At 28.6% G+C, this 20,745-nt stretch overlaps 1 protein-coding gene across 4 annotated transcripts in view; it reads right to left on the bottom strand.

The window, feature by feature from the left end:
- LOC136091425 (TNF receptor-associated factor 5-like) overlaps positions 1 to 20,745 on the bottom strand; it is a 113,524-nt gene that overhangs the window by 47,905 nt on the left and 44,874 nt on the right. For 3 of the 4 annotated variants that reach the window (XM_065818998.1, XM_065818999.1, XM_065819001.1), the window contains 2 exons: positions 7,482 to 7,556; positions 7,316 to 7,393 (listed from right to left, as the gene is read on the bottom strand). The exons of the other annotated variant lie outside the window; for it this stretch is intronic. In XM_065818998.1, the coding sequence (XP_065675070.1) occupies positions 7,316 to 7,393; positions 7,482 to 7,556 (153 nt within the window). The remainder of the gene's footprint in view (positions 1 to 7,315; positions 7,394 to 7,481; positions 7,557 to 20,745) is intronic. 4 annotated transcript variants of the gene reach the window in all.

Below are 20,745 nucleotides of genomic sequence, written 5' to 3'. Positions count from 1 at the left end.
TTGAAAACCATTCATATATATAGCAGTGACATCATCTAATCCAGCTATGCTTTTTCGACTTGACGGTTTATTGCATGCAATACTTTCCACAAACCTGAATCGGATAATGGTACATAATTGTATTCACTGCAACTATTTTGAAGAAACATGATAGCGTGACTATATATTTGTCGTCAGTATTGCATGCGTTATCTTTTGCTCTTCACCGCTATCGTATTTCAATTTGGTTATTCCATAAGCAACATATTGCAAAATACCGCTGATAAATATAAAATCTAAGAAATGTTCACACTTTTTTTGATCAAGACTAGATTGGACGAACATTTTCTTTTCAGAAAATACTAACCCTTCATGAGATACATGGCATTTTCTTGCTATTTTTGTATGATGTTTGGTACACTCAAATGTATTCATTATAATCTTTTTGTTATACTTAGTATAGTCTAATAACAAGAGGATAACTAACTTTTTCATGGAATCACTTTGTTTGTATACTTTTTGAACCCAAATAGTTTCATCTGGGAGAGGGCTATTTATTTCATCAACATTTTTACTGTTAAGAAAATCTATAAATACTTCCTCTTGTCCAGATGCTACTACTACCGCAAACTTTTTGTTTAATAAGTTTTTCAAGCGAACATACTTGCGTTTTAACTTATCTTTAGTTGTATCTCCCAGATATTTGAACTTCCATTTTAATCTAAACTTTATTGGACTTAGATTAAGAACCTTAGTTTCACTCTCACAGCTTCTAAGAGATTAGTCAAAAATCTCTTGTGAACATTAGTTTTACCGTTGGTTAAATTCTTTGCAATAATTTTATTCTGTTCGTAAACATTTTTATTGTTGGATCGCATGACCTAAATACATTTTTTTAAACAATTATTTGGTGCTTCATTTAAAGCATTGTTTATGATTTGATTCTTACTATTAAGAAAAAATGTTCACAAGTTTGAAATATATTGCTGTTATTATTAAAATAGAATATTGCAAGAGCGTGAATAATTTAGTGATTATTTATTAAAAGAGTGGGCAATTAATTAAAAGAGCCATTTCTTTTTGTACAAAGAGCTTTGTCTTAAAATCTTACTGCAAAGTAGTTACAAAGAATGTATTTATAAAAATTATATTACAGTCTTAGTACATTTAAAACACATAATTACCTTTAAGTTGATGAGGTGTTTCTTGATATTACCATCTCCCAGGTAATGAATGTAGAACGTATTGTTTATAATTTATGTTTTTTGAATGATCCACAATTTCCTTTTGAAAAACAAGAACAGTTTTCATAAAAAAATTTATTTTGTTCCATACTCAACTAAAAACAAGTTCTATTTATGCAGCCCCTATTTCTCAATAACATGATAAAATATCTACTCTACTTATGCAAATTTTAAAGATCGTTTAAGTAATGTTACGACATTTTTATGGTAAAATAAATTGTTTTATGATAATTGTCCACTAACTAGTTCTTCCAAAATTTTGATATCGTATACATCCGTTCAATTACCACAAGTGTTTGTTTATGATATAAACTTAAGTAGTGTACTTCTGATCGTATATTGTACTTTAATATTATTTATTTCAATTGTTATGATTTCTACATCATAGTCAGAAACTCTTAAATTTTTTTTAAACATTAAACGCAATGCATTTTGCAATGCTAAAGGCAAATTTCGGAAGATAGAAAATTTATTGTGCTGCTGAACGAAATCCGATCCGAGTCCCTTATCTGTGCGTCCCAGAAAATATCTCCTCGTACTTAATTATTTTTAACACTTTGTACCTTTAATTGTAACTTCAATCTAAAGGTCACATAATTTTTCCTTTAAATTATTTTAGGGTCATGTTATATTAAAAATAAAACATGATCATAATTTTACAAAACTTAACGTCTCTGCCGTAATAGGTCGTTTTGTAAGTTTACCATAACATTTTTTTTCAATTTTAAGCCTTAATGTATGAATAGGCCTTAGGTATCACATAACTTTCTTTGCATTTCTAGACTCAATACCTTCAATACTTACAAATCCTGAAGAAAAATTTGTGTGCAACACTTCGCCCATAGAAATAACTCCTATTAAAAGTTGACAAAACTGAATGTTTTTGTACTTTTAAACTACGATAATAAACCAACCGCACAATGCCACGCAACTTTTTTATATTTTTTGGAGAGAGCGTTTGGGTTGCAACTGATATTAACTACAAAAATTATGTGCAACTTTTTGCCTAGCCAAAAAAATGGGTTCAAAGGTGGCAAAACTAAATTTCTAAAAAATTTCAAAATTTTAAACCCAGATTCCGAGAGAACGAATCAATTTTGAAAACTTTTTTTCCCCTTGCATATTCTCTATATTTTGATCAATATATAAAAAAATCATGCAGTTTGGAGTGGGTTTCTTCCACTGACTGCCTGATTCTTTCAAAAAATGACTCTTTAATGAAATTTAAAAATTTCATTGACAAGATGAATTTAAATGATATTCTAAATGAAATTTGCGAAAGGTGTCAAACTAATTTAGTAAAAATAGAAAAAGTAATACCAGCTTAATTTTGTTTAAATCGTTTTGTTTCTCTTTAGTTTTGCTCAAACCGTTTTATTTCTCGATCTCGTTTTTGTAACAACTATAGTAATTTTGTAAATACAAAAATTCTTGCAAAAAAAAGTTAAAAAAAAGTTTTTAGTTTAAGGATGCTGTTTTTACCAGAAATCAACAGTTTTGTCAATGTGCTATATGTCTTATATCTTGAAGTAGTTTAACATGTGGATCAAGTTAAAAAAAAAGCCAAAAAACCAAAACTCAACTTGGAAGTTAGACCATCTCCTACACCAATTAAAGTTTGTAAAAGTTTTTTAAAATTTTATTGGAACATGGTTAGCACAAACAACCCTACGAAGCAACTAGGTCAAAGTAAAAGTATTATTATGATGATTGAATTCCTATTAAATTTTAAAGCTTTAAGTATTTTTTAGAAGCAAACTTATAGAAACAAAGTTATTGAAGATGATATATTTTAAAGTAAACACTTTGATTTAAAATCAATGAAATTTTAGGGTAAAAGAGATGGCTCACAATAAAGATATTTTAGAGCTTGTAGAATATTTTATCAAAGGAAGTCTTTCAGAAGAAGTACATTTTAAAAGTTGACGTTTTTAAAAGAGATTGATTTTTGAAAAAATTTTCATATAATTTTGATTACTGCCAGGTATATAAGGAAAAGTTCAGTTATGATGAGGATTTATTAAAAGAACTATAAATAGTTGGTGGTGTTAATCAATTATTGCACTTAAATAGTTAGTGGTGTTAACCAATTATTGCACTTAAATAGTTAGTGGTGTTAACCAATTATTGCACTTAAATAGTTAGTGGTGTTAATCAATTGTTGCACTTTAATAGTTAGTGGTGTCAACCAATTATTGCACTTAAATAGTTAGTGGTGTTAACCAATTATTGCACTAAAAAAAATTTGCGAGAATCTTAAACAAATCTAAAAAAAAATAAAATTGAACAGCATTAAAAATTTTTTTATCTTTATTATGAATTAGACCAAAACTTTTGTTGGAATAAAAACTAGATTGTAATTTTATTTTTCACCTGGTGAAAAGCTATCAGAGGTGAGTTTTAAAAAATGATTAAATTATTAACTATGTTAATAATGTAATCATTCAAAGTGTTCACCTTGAAATTCAAAATTTTAAAACTTACTTTAAAGATTTTCGAACTGGCTTTTTGAAGAACTTGGAGTGTTTAGCATTGAGTTTTAGCATTTATTTAAAAAATCTTTGACAAGATTTTATAACTTTTATACAATGCGTATTATTTTTTAAGTAACCCAAAAAATAAAAATCGTTAATTGATTGTAAATAGTAAGAAAGGTAACGTAAACAAATTTGTAAAGTCAAATCGAGTGCAATAGAAAATAAATAACGAAAGAAAGTAACTTTACATAAAATTTTAGTTGGCTTTGTCAAATCACTTCAATCTAAGTCATTGAGATTAGCACTAAACTCACTACAATACGAATACGTATTTGTCTTAAGGTCTTTTTAATCTTCTTAAACTTCTTTAGTTGAAGGGAACAAACAATTTATACTGAACCCATTTTAATATTCTGTTTAATTATGTTCTAATGTTTTAAAATATTAAAATATTTCACTTTTTTTTTGCCTCAATTGCCTCTGACAGTTTATGCAACAATGACCATTTTTAAGTTATAAAAGTTTAAATCATGATATAAAGTAGTTGTTTTGAGCTTTTAATTTTAGTTTTTCCAAGGCTTGTTGAAACGAAATAAAATACATACCATCAGCCCCCTAACGCAACTTACTTAAAGCTCATTGAATAGGGTTTGAAGTAAAACCAAGCCAGAAAATTTCTTTTCACGAACTTTATAAACTTGTGTGATGTATTTAACAAATATTTCGCTAATTCAACTAACCCTTTAATATATTTGTTATTGCTTTTGTTGTTTCAAAAGTCACTGTTTAATTTCTTTTTTTTCAATTATGGTAATTCGTTTCTTTACAGATTTTTGACAGAGAAAGTAGTTGTTACAGAAAAAGGTCATCTGTTAATTCAGTAAAAAAATTCAACGGATCTCATAACCTTTTATAATCACCAATCTGTAAATATTATTAACTTTCCAGGCATTAATAAACTTTTTAAGTAATATAAAAGTTCCTCTAACATTGATTTAGTTTGTTTTAATAACTTCTGAATATACAGAGCAAATTTCTTCACAAAACTCACATATACAAGGAAACATTTTACCACTCAACAGTCTTCGGTACGATTGAAGCTTTATTTAAATGTCACAAGTCTTTTTCCATCTTAGCATTAACGTTTCTTAAGGTCATTTTTTTTAAGTCTTCTTTAAAGTTTTTTATATTATTACCATTGCCCTTAAACAGTATTTTATTGAGTTTTTTCAGTAATTCAAGTACTTATTATGTTTTCTTTTACATGAACATAATCATGAAGTAAAAACAAGTTAATTTTAGTCAACAATTGTTTTTCTACAACAGTTTCAAAGAGAGAGAAAAACTTATCATTAATGTTATTATTGTCACATAGATTTGCAATACAGATTTTATTTACATTTGAAACTGATCTAAATATAGAAAAAGCAACTTCATACTAAAAATCAAATGAATTTGTTTTTGATAAAACTAAAGAGTCAAGACAGCATATTGGAATTATCCAAACTATAAAAGTGGGTTCACCAAAATAAAATTTAATTATAGCAGCTAATATTGTTTTTGTATAATTTTCGTGTTGATTAACAGATTATTCGAAAAGTTCTCCACCTAAAATAAGTTAATGAGGTTTATAACACTAAATATACTATTAAAACACATTGTCTTTAGCAATTTGTAAATTTGGTAAATATGCATACAACAAAGGCGTCATTGTTTAATTTAAAAGCGTCAAATTTGGTAGAGTATAAACACCGGAAAGCTGGAAATCATTTCTAACTTGTTTGTAAAGTGCTCTTGAAGCAGCAATATCTTCAAAAGCACAAACAATAGTGTCGGTAGAATACAATACAGCACTAATATTTGTGATTTTCAAAAACTTTCTATCAAAATTATTTTTTCTCGATAATTAAACATAAGTCAAAATATTTAATCACTTCAAACAAATTCAACCTTTTCTTCAAAATAGTTACATAGATTTTTTACACACTTGTTACATAAAATAAGAATAGATGATAATATATCTCATATTTTAAACTAGAAGGAAAATTTAGTGAAAACTTTATAAAAAATTCAGATAAAAAATCACAATAAAATAATTTTTTCAAACAATATTTTAAAGTAATAACTTTAATAATAAAATTACTTTGGTAGACCACCGTAACGTTCAGTTGATTAAAAACTAATTTTTTCATTGTATTCATATACCACTATTAACTTTAGTAGTTATTTTTTTTCATGTGAATAGTAACCACATATAATACAAACTGTCCGTGGCTGTAAATGTTGATTAGTTTGTACATTCTTGCAGTTAAAATTGCTAAGGCTGGAAAAGCACGAAGCCATCTTTCGTATTTTTCTGGATCTTTAGGTAATTTGTGAACAGAACATTTTTTGTGTGTCGGTTAAATAATTATTAGAACAATAACACAACACATCAAAAGCATAATAAGTTTTGCATCAGGAAATAATTTATTTTTTCCAACATTAAGTAAATCTGCAAAAACAAACTTTTGAAAGGTTTTCTGAACTAATTGAGCACCATTTGTTTTTCGAACTATGCTGTTAATAGGCCTGGGTTTTAGATAGCCGCTTAATCATAGACAAACACTCTTCGGTTAATAGAAGACCCATCATGGTTAACTACAAAATTTCTTGGAAGGTGACATTTGATCGGAAAGTGCATGTTTACAGTCAAGGTAAGGCAGCTATAAACATTTTTGTCTTTCTGTTTTTCTGTTTCCTTTAGCTCATATTCTTTAAAACATTCAAACAAACTCATTTAGTAATTGGTTTCTGATCATCACGGTATTCAAGTATAGTTTAAGATTTTGACGTATTTATTATTAGTTTAGTTTTTAAAGATGTCATGTTAGAATATTGCATATATGTGCTATAGTTTTGAAAATGGCTACTTGTAGATTTGCTACAAAAATCTGTAATTAACAAAGATAATCTAGCTGAAATACGTTTTATTGTAGTATACTTTATACGCATAAATTAAAATTCATTGTTAGATTTTAAATTTCGTTCAAAAAAAAACTTTAGTTCAAAAGTTGTGAGCATTTAAAGTTGTATGTTGGGTTTAAATGGATAAACTATTGACTTAAAATGTCTTTAACATTAAAATTTTAGGACCAGCCGTTTAACCTTCTTTTTTTATGAATATCAACACAATTTTTTTTAACTTAACAAGGTATCTTCGTTTCAAAATTGTAATCAGTTTCTGTTGTGCAACTTTTTTTTATGAAAAATAACTTTACTTGGGTGTTTCTATATCCATTTTTTGAATTGCTTTAAATTTAAGTAATAAAAGTTAAAAAAGCAAAATGTAAACTAACAAAATTTATATAAATATTTCAAATTAGATTAATATAAAAAATTTTTTTTTAAAAAGAACTGCTTTTTATTAAAAAACGGCTTTCTCAAAATTAAACTTTTTATCAATGCATAATTTAAAATTTATCTTTTTTAAGAAAAAACAGTAAGTCAATCTTTACAGTACCTAGTTTTTGAAGTGTATGGCTCAAAGTTAAGGCAAAGAAACTTTTATCACTGTGATATTTTGCTGATACTTTGTTCGATGCTTTCAAACAATTTTATAACTTAATTTCTTACCTTAAAATTGCATCCGATGGAAAAGTATTGACAAAAAATAATTGTATTAGCGCAACTATCAATGATATGGGATGATATCTATGAATAGATTTGAAAAATAATTTACTTACCAAATTTAACAATATATTTTTTTATATAAAGCTGTTTCATCGATTATTAATCATACCTCTTTACGCAAAATTTTCATGCCACATTGATTTACACAATACAGTGGAAGACATTCACAAGATTCCAAGTGATTCTAAATGTAGTTTTACAAAGCAACTACTATATAGGGTTGAGGGAGACATACATAATATTGTATATAATATAATTTTACCAATTTTATAAAACAAACAACCGTTTTTGTCAAAATATCTTTAAATGTCAGAGTTTCGCGATTCCTGACGTTCTTTTCTAAATCACTGTTTTACATTTATAACTTTTGTAACCAATTAATGCATTTTTTTAACAAATGTTACTAATTAATGTACTTCGAATTAAATATATTAACTGGTAACATAGTTACCAATTGATAAATTTGATCCAAAAACGGTAACGTTTTAAGATTTTTACTTTAGGATTTAGTTTTTCATTTACTACATTTGAGGAAAGACAAAAATGGTTTCGTAAAGCAAAAAACTATATTTCTTAAAAGTTAATAAATAGAGAGTTCTGATAGGGTGGGGAGGGAGGAGGATCAACTAAAAAGTTATAAGTCGACCCCCATTCCCTCATTTATTCGGCAGGTGAGAGTAAGTACAAACAATATTTGAGTGTCCTAAATGTTGAAGCGTATGAATCAACAAATTTAAATTTTTTTTTTAATTATTGCTTAATTAACTAAAATTTTGCTATAAATTAAAGGTCCAATGTTTCATTGTGTAGGCTTTTATTAGTTATTTGTTAAACCTTTATTAGCAAAACTAATATAAAATATTCAACCTCATTTATACTTGTACGAAATATTTGCATTAAATTAGTTTCTAAAGAAAATTTCATTTTCATTTGAGGCAAAAGTAGATTTTTCTTGCTTCAAGGTAATTTGTAAATTAGGAACGTTTCCTTTCTTATGTCTCTTGAACTCAATGTTGAGTTATATAGCAACAATGTCATCAATATTTGCATCAAATCGCATAGTGTTTTTTTAATAGCAACTTTTCATACTTTGGAATCGCAATTTTTTTTTATTAGAATAGTTCTTGTTTCTGCAATTATCTTGCATTTTCACAGCAATGGTGTTGCAAATGGCTTTTATTGTCACAATGTATTTTTTGAGCGACTGAATAAGTAAATGAGAAGCTGTAGCGCAGTGGTAGCGCATTTGCCTCAGAAACAAAGGATTCGTGGTTCAAACACCGCCTTTGGGCAAGTTTTACAACATTGGTTTGGAAGGAGGCGTAAACTTCCAGTTAAATGCTTATTCTCAGTGCTCTGTGATAAGACCGTAAGGACTTGTTGGGACACCTAAATAAAAAATTAAAAAAAATATTAGTGCAAACTTCATAACTGCGAATTTGCATAAGAGCTAACTGTTGCAAGTGCGAAATTGCATAAGTGCAAACTAACATTTTGCAAAGAGGTTGCAAAAACATACATATGCGCAATTGTACCTAGGTTTTATAAGCAAAGGGATCTTCCATAAATAACGCAACGCTAAATTCGCAAATAAATTAAACATTAAAAATAAAAGTTTTTCTTTGCAGAGCCTTAAGTTAAATGAAAAATCAAAATAGTAAACTAAGTTTAATGAAAGTTGCCGCGTAAAAGTGCTCCTATTTCTATTTTTAAAATAAATTTAGCGCCGCATAATTTATGGACGATCTCATAAATAAAAACCAGGCTGCATAATTAAAAAAAATAATTCGAAATAGGGTGTTTTTATAATAGACTGTTATATGTTAAGTTTTTTACACCTCTCTTTTGTAAAAAACTCTTTTCATTTTAAGGTTTTTATGTATATTTTAATTTCTGTAGTTCGGCCTAATTTTTCAGTGCATATAAGTAGTTTATCTTTTTACATAACCCAAAAATTTATTTATTATAAATGAATGAACAAAATTTAGTAAATGCGTTTTTTTCGTAGACGTAATCCTATGTGTAAATTTATTAATATAATTTTATATTAAATAAATTTAAAAAAATAAGCATTAATAATAAAAACAGCAGGTAGATTGTTTTAATTGTATTATTTTTACTTTGTATACGAATTAGAGGACGGCGACTATTCAAAAGCCTAAAGGCACCGTAGCCAGAAATGCGCACTGATTCTCCACAAACTACGGTGTAAAAGTACTCTTTTTAATAGTTTTAAACTGATTGACCTTTATTTTTGTATATTGGCTATCTTTTTGAACTGAGAGGTTTAGCTTACCTTCTTGTGAGCTGTTGATAGTTTATCATATAAAAGCTGCTTCTTTGTAATTATTTTTTTTGTCTCGTTTTCATACTGTTTGTTACTTTCAAGCACCCACTGAGCTTTTTTGACATCTAGATAAAATTCTTACGAGTAGTACAGCTAAAAGCAGTTATTGAAAATGTCAACTAAATGTCTTTAATATTTTCTTCTGTGGTATGTAAGACCAATAATCTGAAATAGTATATCACACCGAGGGTATGCAAGGTTTATTATTTAATAAATTGTTACTTTCTTTATTAATTTCAGTGTCGCTATCTGAATTGCTTTAAGAGTTATTGCTGCTTAATTTCATATTCCTCCAATTCGTTTATCATTCGGGGAAAAGACGCCTATAATTGTATAGCGCCTATGATGGCATTCCGGTCATATATTAATAAATATTGGTTATGGCGGAAAATTGGTTAGACCAAAATATAAATACTAATTTTTTCTAATATTTTTTTAGATGCATTAAGAAGTCCAAACGGACTTATGACAGAGCGTTGCAGTTGAGCATTTAATTGGAAGTTCACGCCTCCTTCCTAACCGATTACACAAAACTTGCCCAGAGGTTGGGTTTAAATTACGGATCCTTTGCTTCTTAGGCAAGTGTGCTACCGCTACGCCAGAGTTGCTCAAATACATTATTTTTAGTAAAAATACTTCCCTTATGCACAAATATTGTTTTTATAATCAAAAAAATCGATTTTAGGATGTGCTGTTGTAGTTTCAATCCCTTTAAATATTTAAGATTGTGATTTTGTTATTAAATGTGCAGATATGAAATTTTCATGCATTTTATTTCCAAATTTTGTGCATTTAGAGAAATACTTACTTTAATTTTATTTTTTGAACAAGGCAGACAGGTTGTTAAAATGAAAAGATGACTTCTTCCTATGATGGCATACTAACGAGGTAAATGATTTCCAATATTGACTAGTTGAAAAAACCTTTTTTTTTCTAAAAATTACATAACTGTTAGTAAAGTAAAAAATAGTTTTAGCTAAAACGTTTTTGATTTAAAAAACAAATAAAACGCAATATCTCTTATGCGCATGTGCAAAGTTCTACACAGCTGCTATGTAGCACGAAAAGGTTAATTAGGATGATTACGCGTAATTTCTAGTATTTCTGAGAAAAGGTTCTAAAGTAAAATGAAATTGTCAAGTTACCCTTGATGCTAACCAGCTCCATCCTCCCCTCACCATTATAGGAGCAGTAGTTGCCTATGATTCCATGTTTGTCCTTTTTTTAAAACAAAAATAACTAACAATAAAATAAAACTGATGAAAACTCCCAGGGTTATTATTGTTCTTCATGTAAAAAAGAATGCATCCATATCAAAACTTTTGTTCTTATGGATACTGAATAATGAAGCTTCAAAATTAAGTATGCCATCATAGGTGCCCTTCCCCTATCTTTTCAATTAGTTATAATCATTTTTTTAACTTAAAAGAAATCAATGTTAAAGAAAGTAATTAAATACAAATTTATCGAAGAAAGAATGCAAAACGACATTTTTTTATTTTGGTTGCTTTTTGATAATTTCGTTTTAAAAAATTGCGGCAATGACTGTTTTTTGTGAACTTGATTTTAAAATGGTAAAGGATGGTTTAAGTACTTTTTGGCTAAAGGTTCTTCAATACTATCAGTTCCTCATTGATTCCCATTATTTATAAGCAGTTCTTAAAAGATTAAACCTTCTAACTGTTGTGCTATGAATTTCAAATGCATTTTTAATGGTATTAAAACATGCAACGCATGTTACTTTTTACATGAAAGCTTGTTGTTTGTTAAACATGTCATTTGAAAAAAAATGCACTTTTTGTCATTTAAAAATATATCCTTTTAATTATTAACTAAAATAATTATTTCAAAAAAAAAATATTTAAAAAAATGTTTTTTTTAAGTATTTATTATGCTGAATATATTTGAGCGATAAATACTTTTCATTCTTTCAAATGTTAAAAAATGAACGTTCTCCAAAACAGCTTGTTTCAGCCGTGGTCAGTGTGACTTTAAAACCAACGCTAATGTAGAAGAATGTTTACTTAAGATTCTTATGTCTAATTTGTTTGAGTAAACCTAGAGCTAAAGGTTTTTGTTTGACTTTTAAATTATTTATCTTGGAACAAGAGCTTTAAAATGGAGACATTTGTTAAATGAGAATTGAGATTAGTTGGTTAACGGACAAAAAGATTTTGTACACTTGGAGTAATATCATGTTGACATCCATGCTGCAGAGATTCACAAAAAAATGGAGATTTTAATCCACATTAGGCTTTCTTTTGTTAATCTAATTTATTAATTAGTTTGTACATAATCTTTTTAGCTTTAGCTCTCATTTTAGATTTCTTAGTAAAGACTGTATCTTCCCCATTGTCGATTTTATAATGAAATCTTACAATTAAAGGTCTATTCGACGCCTTTGATCGTAAGCATACTCCTTCCTGTTGACCGCATAATTTGTCCTTTGAAATTCGCGGGCTCTCAATTTTGACTTTTAAAAAACAAATAAGTATTAAAATTACCAAATGAAATTTTTGGTAAAATTAATTTTGGGTGACAAAACTCAAAGTTTGTATAAACTTGATAAATTTTAATATGGAAAGTTTTAAATCAACAACATCACTTTTATTTACAAAAAATCTATTATAACACAATTTTACAGTTCATTTTATTGCCATGAAAGGTCAATAAACAGCAATATATTTCAGTGTTGCTAATTGATTTGTGACAAGTAGTTGCTAATTGTTTTGTAAACCTTTGTATCAAATAATCAACACTTCTATGTCTGAACTAAAGAAAAACTCAGCAAAGTTTAATTAGATAACGCAAAGCGAAAAAGCTAGAAGCGCTTGAACCCTTGAGCAACAGCATTTTTGTTAAAGGGATTGTCTATACATCAATAATCAATTTACATCAAATACAATAATTTTACTTACAAAATATCTATTATTACATAATACTGTAATTCTGTTATAAAAGTTAAAATAATAGCAAAAATATGTGTGTGTTGAAAATTATTTAGAACGCTTTGTCACGAGTACAGCACCTATAACCAAAAAAAAAGCCTCAAAGATGATTTCGCCAATAGAGCTTTATATCGACTAGTGAACCCTACAATGTCTGAACTAAAAAAAGCAGAAAAGTTTTACAAGGTAACCTAAAACAAGAAAACAAAAAGCGCCACACTTGAGCAACAGCGTTTTTTGTTTAAGGGATTGTCCATAAATTACGCATCGCTAAGTTTATTTAAAAGATGGATAAGGAGAGCTCTTTTACACAGCCATTTTCAATAAAATTAATGCGCTATTTTAACTTTTTTTATTTAGCCTACTGTTTCTAACTTCAGGAAAAACTTTTGATTTATACTTTTTGATTATTAGTGAAGTTTAGCGTTGCGTAATTTATGGACGATCCCCAATACTGCTGAAATTTATTCTTCCGTTTCTAAGCAACCTTTTTACGATTGCTTTAATTTAAGACAATACTAAATGACATTGATTATAGACAAATTGCATGCAATAAGTCACTGATATAGCACAAAACATAACTTTTAAAAGAAAAAATAAGCAAGTTAAAAAATTTGAAGAAATTGATTCTACCGTGAAAACTAGATGTTTTGAAAGGGCTAAAAAATTCGCACTAGTCGGTCTAAAAACTTTTTTATTTTGACAGTTTAGGAAAAATTGCATTATAAATTTCTTTAAAATTGCAACTTTAAACATAATCTATAGTAGGGTTGTTAGCCGATAAGCAAAACTTAGAAAAACATTGCATTTTTATCTTCCGAAATTAAAATTGCCATTACTGAAATTATACATGCGTAAATCCATTTTCGGTATGAATTAAACGAAAAAAAAATAATTCCGTAATAACGTTTTACGAAAAGAGACTTGCAAAAAAATCATTTCAAAAGAATACTTGCAAAACAGTTTCTTATTGAATGAGCATTTCGGAATATGCACTTACAGAAAATAATCAATAGCATTCATTAAACTGTCATAAAAAAAATGTTGTTATTTAAATATGAATATTGTTCTTAAATGATTCTTCAACATAAAGATATATATATATATATATATATATATATATATATATATATTTATATATGTATACATATATATATATATATATATATATATATATATATATATATATATATATATATATATATATATATATATATATATATATATATATATATATATATATATATATATATATATATATATATATATATATATATATATATATATATATATATATATATATATATATATATATATATATATATATATATATATATATCTATATATAAAAATATATATAAAGACAAGCATATATCCATACTTTACAAAGATTAATTTAACTTCACGTGTTGTTTGGCCGTAGTCTGTTTTTACTCGATCTTGCATTTAATGTATCACTAGCTTTCAGATTAGAAACAGCTCCGAAACCTTCAGCGCTAGCATTGTCCTGACGAGCATCTATGTTAAAGATATGCTTTGTTTTTTAGAAGCGAAGACCTGAGGAGGGGTTTTATTGAACTTGCCCGCTTTTTTGGTACAAAATATTGTAATTATTTTTTCACTACCCTCTAAAATAGGTTGAGCTTTTAAACTTTCAGGAGTTGTAAAGTCCCAATAACGTTAGGTTGTTCCAAATTAAAGCATTTTCTAGGGCCAACGATACAAAGCGGACTAAGTGCCCTTACCACCTTTCCTCCCAAACTTATTTGTTTTTATATAAGGGAAAATATTTTCAAAAATTTTTTTGAAAATGATGTCTTTAAAATATTTTTTTAATTACTTGTTGTTATTAAGGTGATAAAAGCGAAAGCTCATATAACAGGGCACCTCAAAAACAAGGTAACCAAAAAAAAAAAATGAAAGTCACTAAACATAAAATCGTTCTATTTGAAAACAAGTGAAAGCTATTTTTAGGCTTTTTAATTTATATTTTTGTTTTAGTATTCATTACTTAAATTAGGTTTATTTTGTTATTTCAACAAATTGTTTCCCGATTACGCAATTGCATTCGTATGTTAACGTTGTTCAAGTTATTTCCATTATTTAATTCTTATTAATAAAATGACATTTTAAAAAGTATATTTTTTGGAAGTCTTGGTTTATTCATAAAAGTTTACAACTGAAACTTATCAATATTACATAATAATTAGTATTTTAGTTATTTAGTTAATTATACGTATTTGATTTATAAAATATATTTAACCTCTTAACAGTGTATGTTATACCCGTTGAAGGTAAAGTAGTTATATCCGACGGTTATATCCGTCGAAGGTAACTTATATGTGGACGACGGATATAGCCGTCGTTGAGAATCCTTTTTTTTAAAGACTTATATATCGGGGAAAATTGTATTATTTTTTTGATTTTTTTACTAAAAGATCTGGAAGTAGTTAAATTTTACGGCATGTCTTTCATTAGTTTTTTATTCAAACTAAAAATTCAACTAAAAAAATGGCACATGCAAAATAATAATCGGTTCTCATCTTTAAGCTTTCAAAAAAGACGTTTACTGCAAAAGAAGCTCTTCATTTATTGATGGAAAGTGACAGCGAAGACTTTTCGGAGTCAGATGAAGAGTTTTCTTGTTGAAGTGCATCAGAATATATCGATTCAGACAGTGATTCAGATATAGAAGTTCATATAGTCCAGTTATATTCTAACATTGAAAGTAATAAGTTGTCTTCAGAAGAAATAGTTAAAACAAATAAACGAAAAAAGATCGATAATATAAACTATTCGTGGATTGATGATGAAATTTTAGGATGCTATGATAATTATGAGTTTGCTGGTATCCCAGGAATACATCCTGATATAACTTCCTTTGAACCACATCAACTGTTTGAATTCTCTGTTACCGATGACATTTGTAATTACATCAAAATGAAGCATCCAAGAGTGTGTGTAAAATTTTATGGATGTGAATTCATAATCGATGATGAATCATACTTCATATTTTCTCACTCTGATAAGAACTCAAACGTTGAATATTGGTTAAGCAATCGAAAAGCAGTTTTTTGTGGTGTGAAAAACAAGTCCAAGGTGAAGTTTAAAAGTAAATTGCCTGCATGGGTAGCAATTTCAACTCGAGGCATCTCAGCACCCTATTTTGTTTCTTTTGGCTTTGCTGTCAAACAAAATGTGTAATTGAAAGGGTGCATTATCAAAAGACTGATGCCTTTTATTAAAAACATCATCCTGAGGGTAATTTTGTGTTTTGGCCTGACTTGGCTTTGGCCCGTTATGCTAAATCAGAGACAAGCTACTTGATCTCAAAAAACATCACTTTTGTACAAAAAGCTAATAATCCTCCTGCAGTGCCTGAACTTCAGCCAGTTAAGAACTTTTGATAAATTTTAAAGGGAGTGGTTTATAAAAACAATTGGCAAGCTATTTCAGTTGATAAATTAAAACAACGGATCAAGTATTGTTTAAAGAAAGTAGATGTAAATGCTGTACAAAATGTGTGTGGAGGGGTGTACCGAAAGCTTGATTTTGTAAAACGAAACAGTAAAACAATTCTATTGCAACTTCAAAAATAAATCATTTGATTATAAATCTACGAGCCGTTTTTTTTTATCGAAAAATATTGATCCACTGCATAGTTAGAGCGTATCCAAAAAATCTCAAGTTTTACTTTTCACCTGTTGGTTCGTTTAAAAAAACTTTGTTTTTATATCATTATTTCAAGCAATAAAACCTTAAAATGTTACTATGTTACAATTTTGAAAATAATTTTTGTTATAAACATTTAAGTTTATAAAAATTTGCTTTTTTTACAGCTATACCTGTTTGACCAACAAACTTTCCTTATAGACTTCGAAACGTCGATTAGCGAATGAGCACATTTTGTTAGTGCGACTTTTATAAGTGCTACTTTCGTATGAAGCAAAATGGTTTTATTTCGTATTTAACTTGCAAAAAATATTTAAATTTTTTAAAAAAAATTGGTTATAATGAAGAATGTTACTTTTTCTAATTTTACTTACATTTACTTTTGCCTTTATAATAGGGTAAAAGTAAATTGCTTGAATTTTTACAACAATTGATTAAGATACTAAGAAAATTTAGCTAAATTAACTTAAAATCAAATTAAATTTAATCTTATTGGAAATTGAGATTACAAAAAACATATATTAATCAAATATAAGCACCAGCGTTACCGCATTGGCAGTTAGCACAAAAGCGATTTTTTTCTATTATGCAATAAGTAGCGATACAAAATTGCATTGAATTGCACTTAATTTTTTGATAAAAAGTAACTCACAATATAACGTTCACTCATTTACTCTATAAAAAATGACAGCATTGCAATTACCTAACTAAATATTGCATTTGTAACTATGCGCCCCCGATTTCTTGTTTTATTATCGAAATTTACCGCACTACCAAAATTATTCGACTTGCGGTAACGCCAGTGCTTAATCAAATATACTAAAAAACTACTTATTAATTAAATAAAAACTAAAAAACATCATATTGGCGCCACATCTCGTTTTGAGTTAGCAATGCTACTTCCCAAACTCTGCGACACCTTTTGCACCACTTGATGCCTTTGTATTTTCTCGGTTTTTTTGACATTGGAGTTCAACACTCAGAATATTGGCTAATTAGGAATTTTTTGTGTTTCAACATGTTGGAGCTTTAAAACAATTTTAAAATTGCCTTCGAGTCTTTTTGTGAAGTGTTGCAACATTTGATACGTTTGAGCAGGAGTCACTGGTATTGTTGTTAATTTTTGAAGTTGATAAATCATTGAAGTTTGAAGCTTACTGATTTTATATGATGATGTAGGCTGGGATGAGGATGATGAAGCAGACTTTGTTGAAGATAATAAAACAGGCTCGGATAAAGATGAAAAAGCAAGCTGAGATGGTACTTGAAATTTTTGAGCAATTTTTTATTTAGATTGATTAATTTTAGTCATTGTAAGTGGAAACAAACCAGTGTTTTAAAATCCAGCGATTATTTGTGTTCGTTTAAATGCGTCTTTGGAGCTAAAAAGTTTTTCTTTCAGCTGAATGGAACTTCCTTTTATTAGGTTGTTGACATTTGTAGCTGCATAACGTTCTGTAAATAATTCGCGCCAACAAGGTGTATACTATCATGTTAAACTCGTTTAAAGTGACAGTATCACCTACGTCTAACGGTTGAAGTATATTGGACAAATATGCAGGTAAAAATATCAGCTGGATGTTATTGTTTATGCAAATACAAGCAACATTGTAAGTAATATATGTGACAAGTCCACTCAAGAATAATATAAAAATTTGAGATTTTTTTTTGATAAATAGATTAATTGATAATTGATTAATTGATAGTTTTGATTAATTGATTAATTATAGAAACTAGTCCATTTAAGTAGGCCATACTAACTACCTTTGATTAATTTAATTGCCTGTATGAATGTCATAAACATTTGTTAAACCACGCGATGGCGTCTAGTATTTTTACAGTAATTAATATATGGTAGGAAGTTGGTAGTTATTGTCTTAATTTTAGTTACTGATAACTGCCAACTATGTCAGATTTAGTATAAATAACGCTGTTTTTTTAATAAGAATATATAATAAGAAGTTAAAACTGTGTTTGAATATTTTTTTGTTTTTAACTTCCTTTTAATTTCTTTGTGTTGTGAATATTTCTTTGTTTTTAACTTCTTTCGTCAGTTAAAAACAAAGAAATATTCACAACATAAAGTGGTGACCCTGCCAGGACACTGGAATCTACTGAACACTCTACAAGCTATCAACTGACGTAAGGAATCAAAGATTACAATAGAATTTGAAATGCCTCCTAAGCAACACGAAGATCCAATTGCTACACTATCAAGGAAATTGGAACTAACATTAACAAAAGTTGAGCGACTTGGTCTGGAAGTACGCATATCATTAAACAATAACGACATACACACACTTGATAGGTTAGAACCAACTATCAAAGCAAAACTGTCGGAGACATTTGACTTAATCCAAAACATAGAAGAATTAAAAAGAGACGAAGAAAACGCTGACAATAAAGAAATCGACAACTGGTACGACCAACAGAACAACTCAATTAAACAGCAAAGCGAACTTCTGACCTCATTGGAAGAATACCGTAGAGAAAAAGAAATTACAAAAAAGAAAAAGATGGACGAAGAAATTGCTTGTGTAAAAGAAGAACTAAATAATGGAAATCAAGAAACAACTAAAAGCATGCACAGTGCACACACAAATGATTGTAAAGCAAAACTTCTCAGACTACAAATTTTAAAATTTGATGAGATTATTCTGGATTGGGTGCGGTTATAAGACCAATTGAGCACAGAAATTGACAGCACAAGCTATCCTCCAATAACTAAATTATCATACTTACGTGAACTATATCAAACACGCCAAAAGAGGAAATTTCTGGACTCCCTTTTAATGAAAATGATTATGAAAAAGCGAAAATAATTCTAAATCAAAAATATGGAACCACTTCCGAAATTATACGCCAGCATGGTCGTGGTTTCATGGATCTTCCCTACAAAAAAAATACCGACGTGGATCAAGTACATAATTTTTACAGAAAATTTAATGTAAGCATAAACTCGTTGAAAACTTTAAATAAATTGAAGACAGCAAAAATACTGGTACGCGAAACTCTCGACAAACTTGGCTCTGTTAAAGCTGATATTACTCGAACAGATCCAAAATAGCAGGAGTGGAGCTTTGAACAGCTAATTGAAGCTCTACGTGAATATACGTTACGAAACCCAGAATCATCTATTGGACGACCAAGAAATAATATCAGGAAAGAAAATTGATCAAATAAATAATATCAAGAAATAAAACCCCACAATAATTGGGAGCACATAAATCAAATGGAAAATCACTTCCAACATAACGAAAATTAGAAACATTGGCTGTATCTACTGCAGTTCGCAAAATCATTGCAGTCATGAATGTACGAAACTTCATTCAACACAGCAAAGGAAACAATATCTTAAAGAAAATCATCGCTGCTTCAACTGCACGTCAACAAAACACACAGTATCCAAATGTCGTAGCAAACGTTCTTGCTACCATTGTCAAGGAAGGCATCATTCATCTATATGCACTGGGGTTAATAAAGATAAATCAAAAAAGGGTATCCTTATGACTGGATACGATGCAAACTATTCATCCCACAGTTGTTGTGAACGTTGGCAAATATAAAGTGAGAGCACTCTTAGATACGGGAGCTGGTAGTTCGTATGCTTCATCTACGCTAATCAAGTACCTAAAGTTAGAGCCAAATAATTGGGAATCGAAAAACATTAAAACAATGACTGGATCAGTGCATCAAAATCTTCCGTTGTTCTACACAACTCTATATTCAATAAACGGACGCAACAGCCTTGATATTAAACTCTACAAGTTAGAAAGGAAGGTGCTTACAGTACTACAAAATCCGAAGATATCCGTCCAAAAAAGGAAATTCAAGCACTTTGAGAGATTGCATTTTCATAATGAAGATGAGTACAATGATCATAAAATTCATCTTATAATTGGTGCTGGTGATATTGCAAGATTAAAGTTAAAAGGTTTCAGGACTGGAAATGATGGAGAAGCTATTGCAAAAGAAACCATATTTGGATGGATGGTTATGGGACCAGGAAAAAGCACCTCGGACTATTTATATTTTACAAAGTCAACTAACGACTGTTACAAAGAACTATATAGCTTGCATGCTCTTGTTCCAGCTTCACAAATGGCACTTGAACCTTCCTCTATTGGAAATCAATGATTCAAAAGAGAACTATCATGAAGTTATCATTAATAAACAAAATAAACGTTATTCTAAAATTCTTGGTTTGTTGTGCGATAAAAATGAGGACACTTTATTAATGGATTGTAGACCAACTCGCCAAACAAACATCACAACTAAAAGAGGAATTTTAGAAAGCTTGGCTAGAGTTTTTGATCCACTTCGTGTGATTTCCCGAATAAATCTAACAGCAAATTTTATATATAGAAAAAATAGTGATTTAAAGTTTGCTTGGGACGAAAAACTTT

Source organism: Hydra vulgaris, chromosome 15 (assembly GCF_038396675.1).
Source record: "Hydra vulgaris chromosome 15, alternate assembly HydraT2T_AEP".
NCBI classification, from domain to species: domain Eukaryota; kingdom Metazoa; phylum Cnidaria; class Hydrozoa; order Anthoathecata; family Hydridae; genus Hydra; species Hydra vulgaris.
Note: the sequence above shows the minus strand (reverse complement) of the source record. Positions and strands in the feature narration are given on the sequence as shown.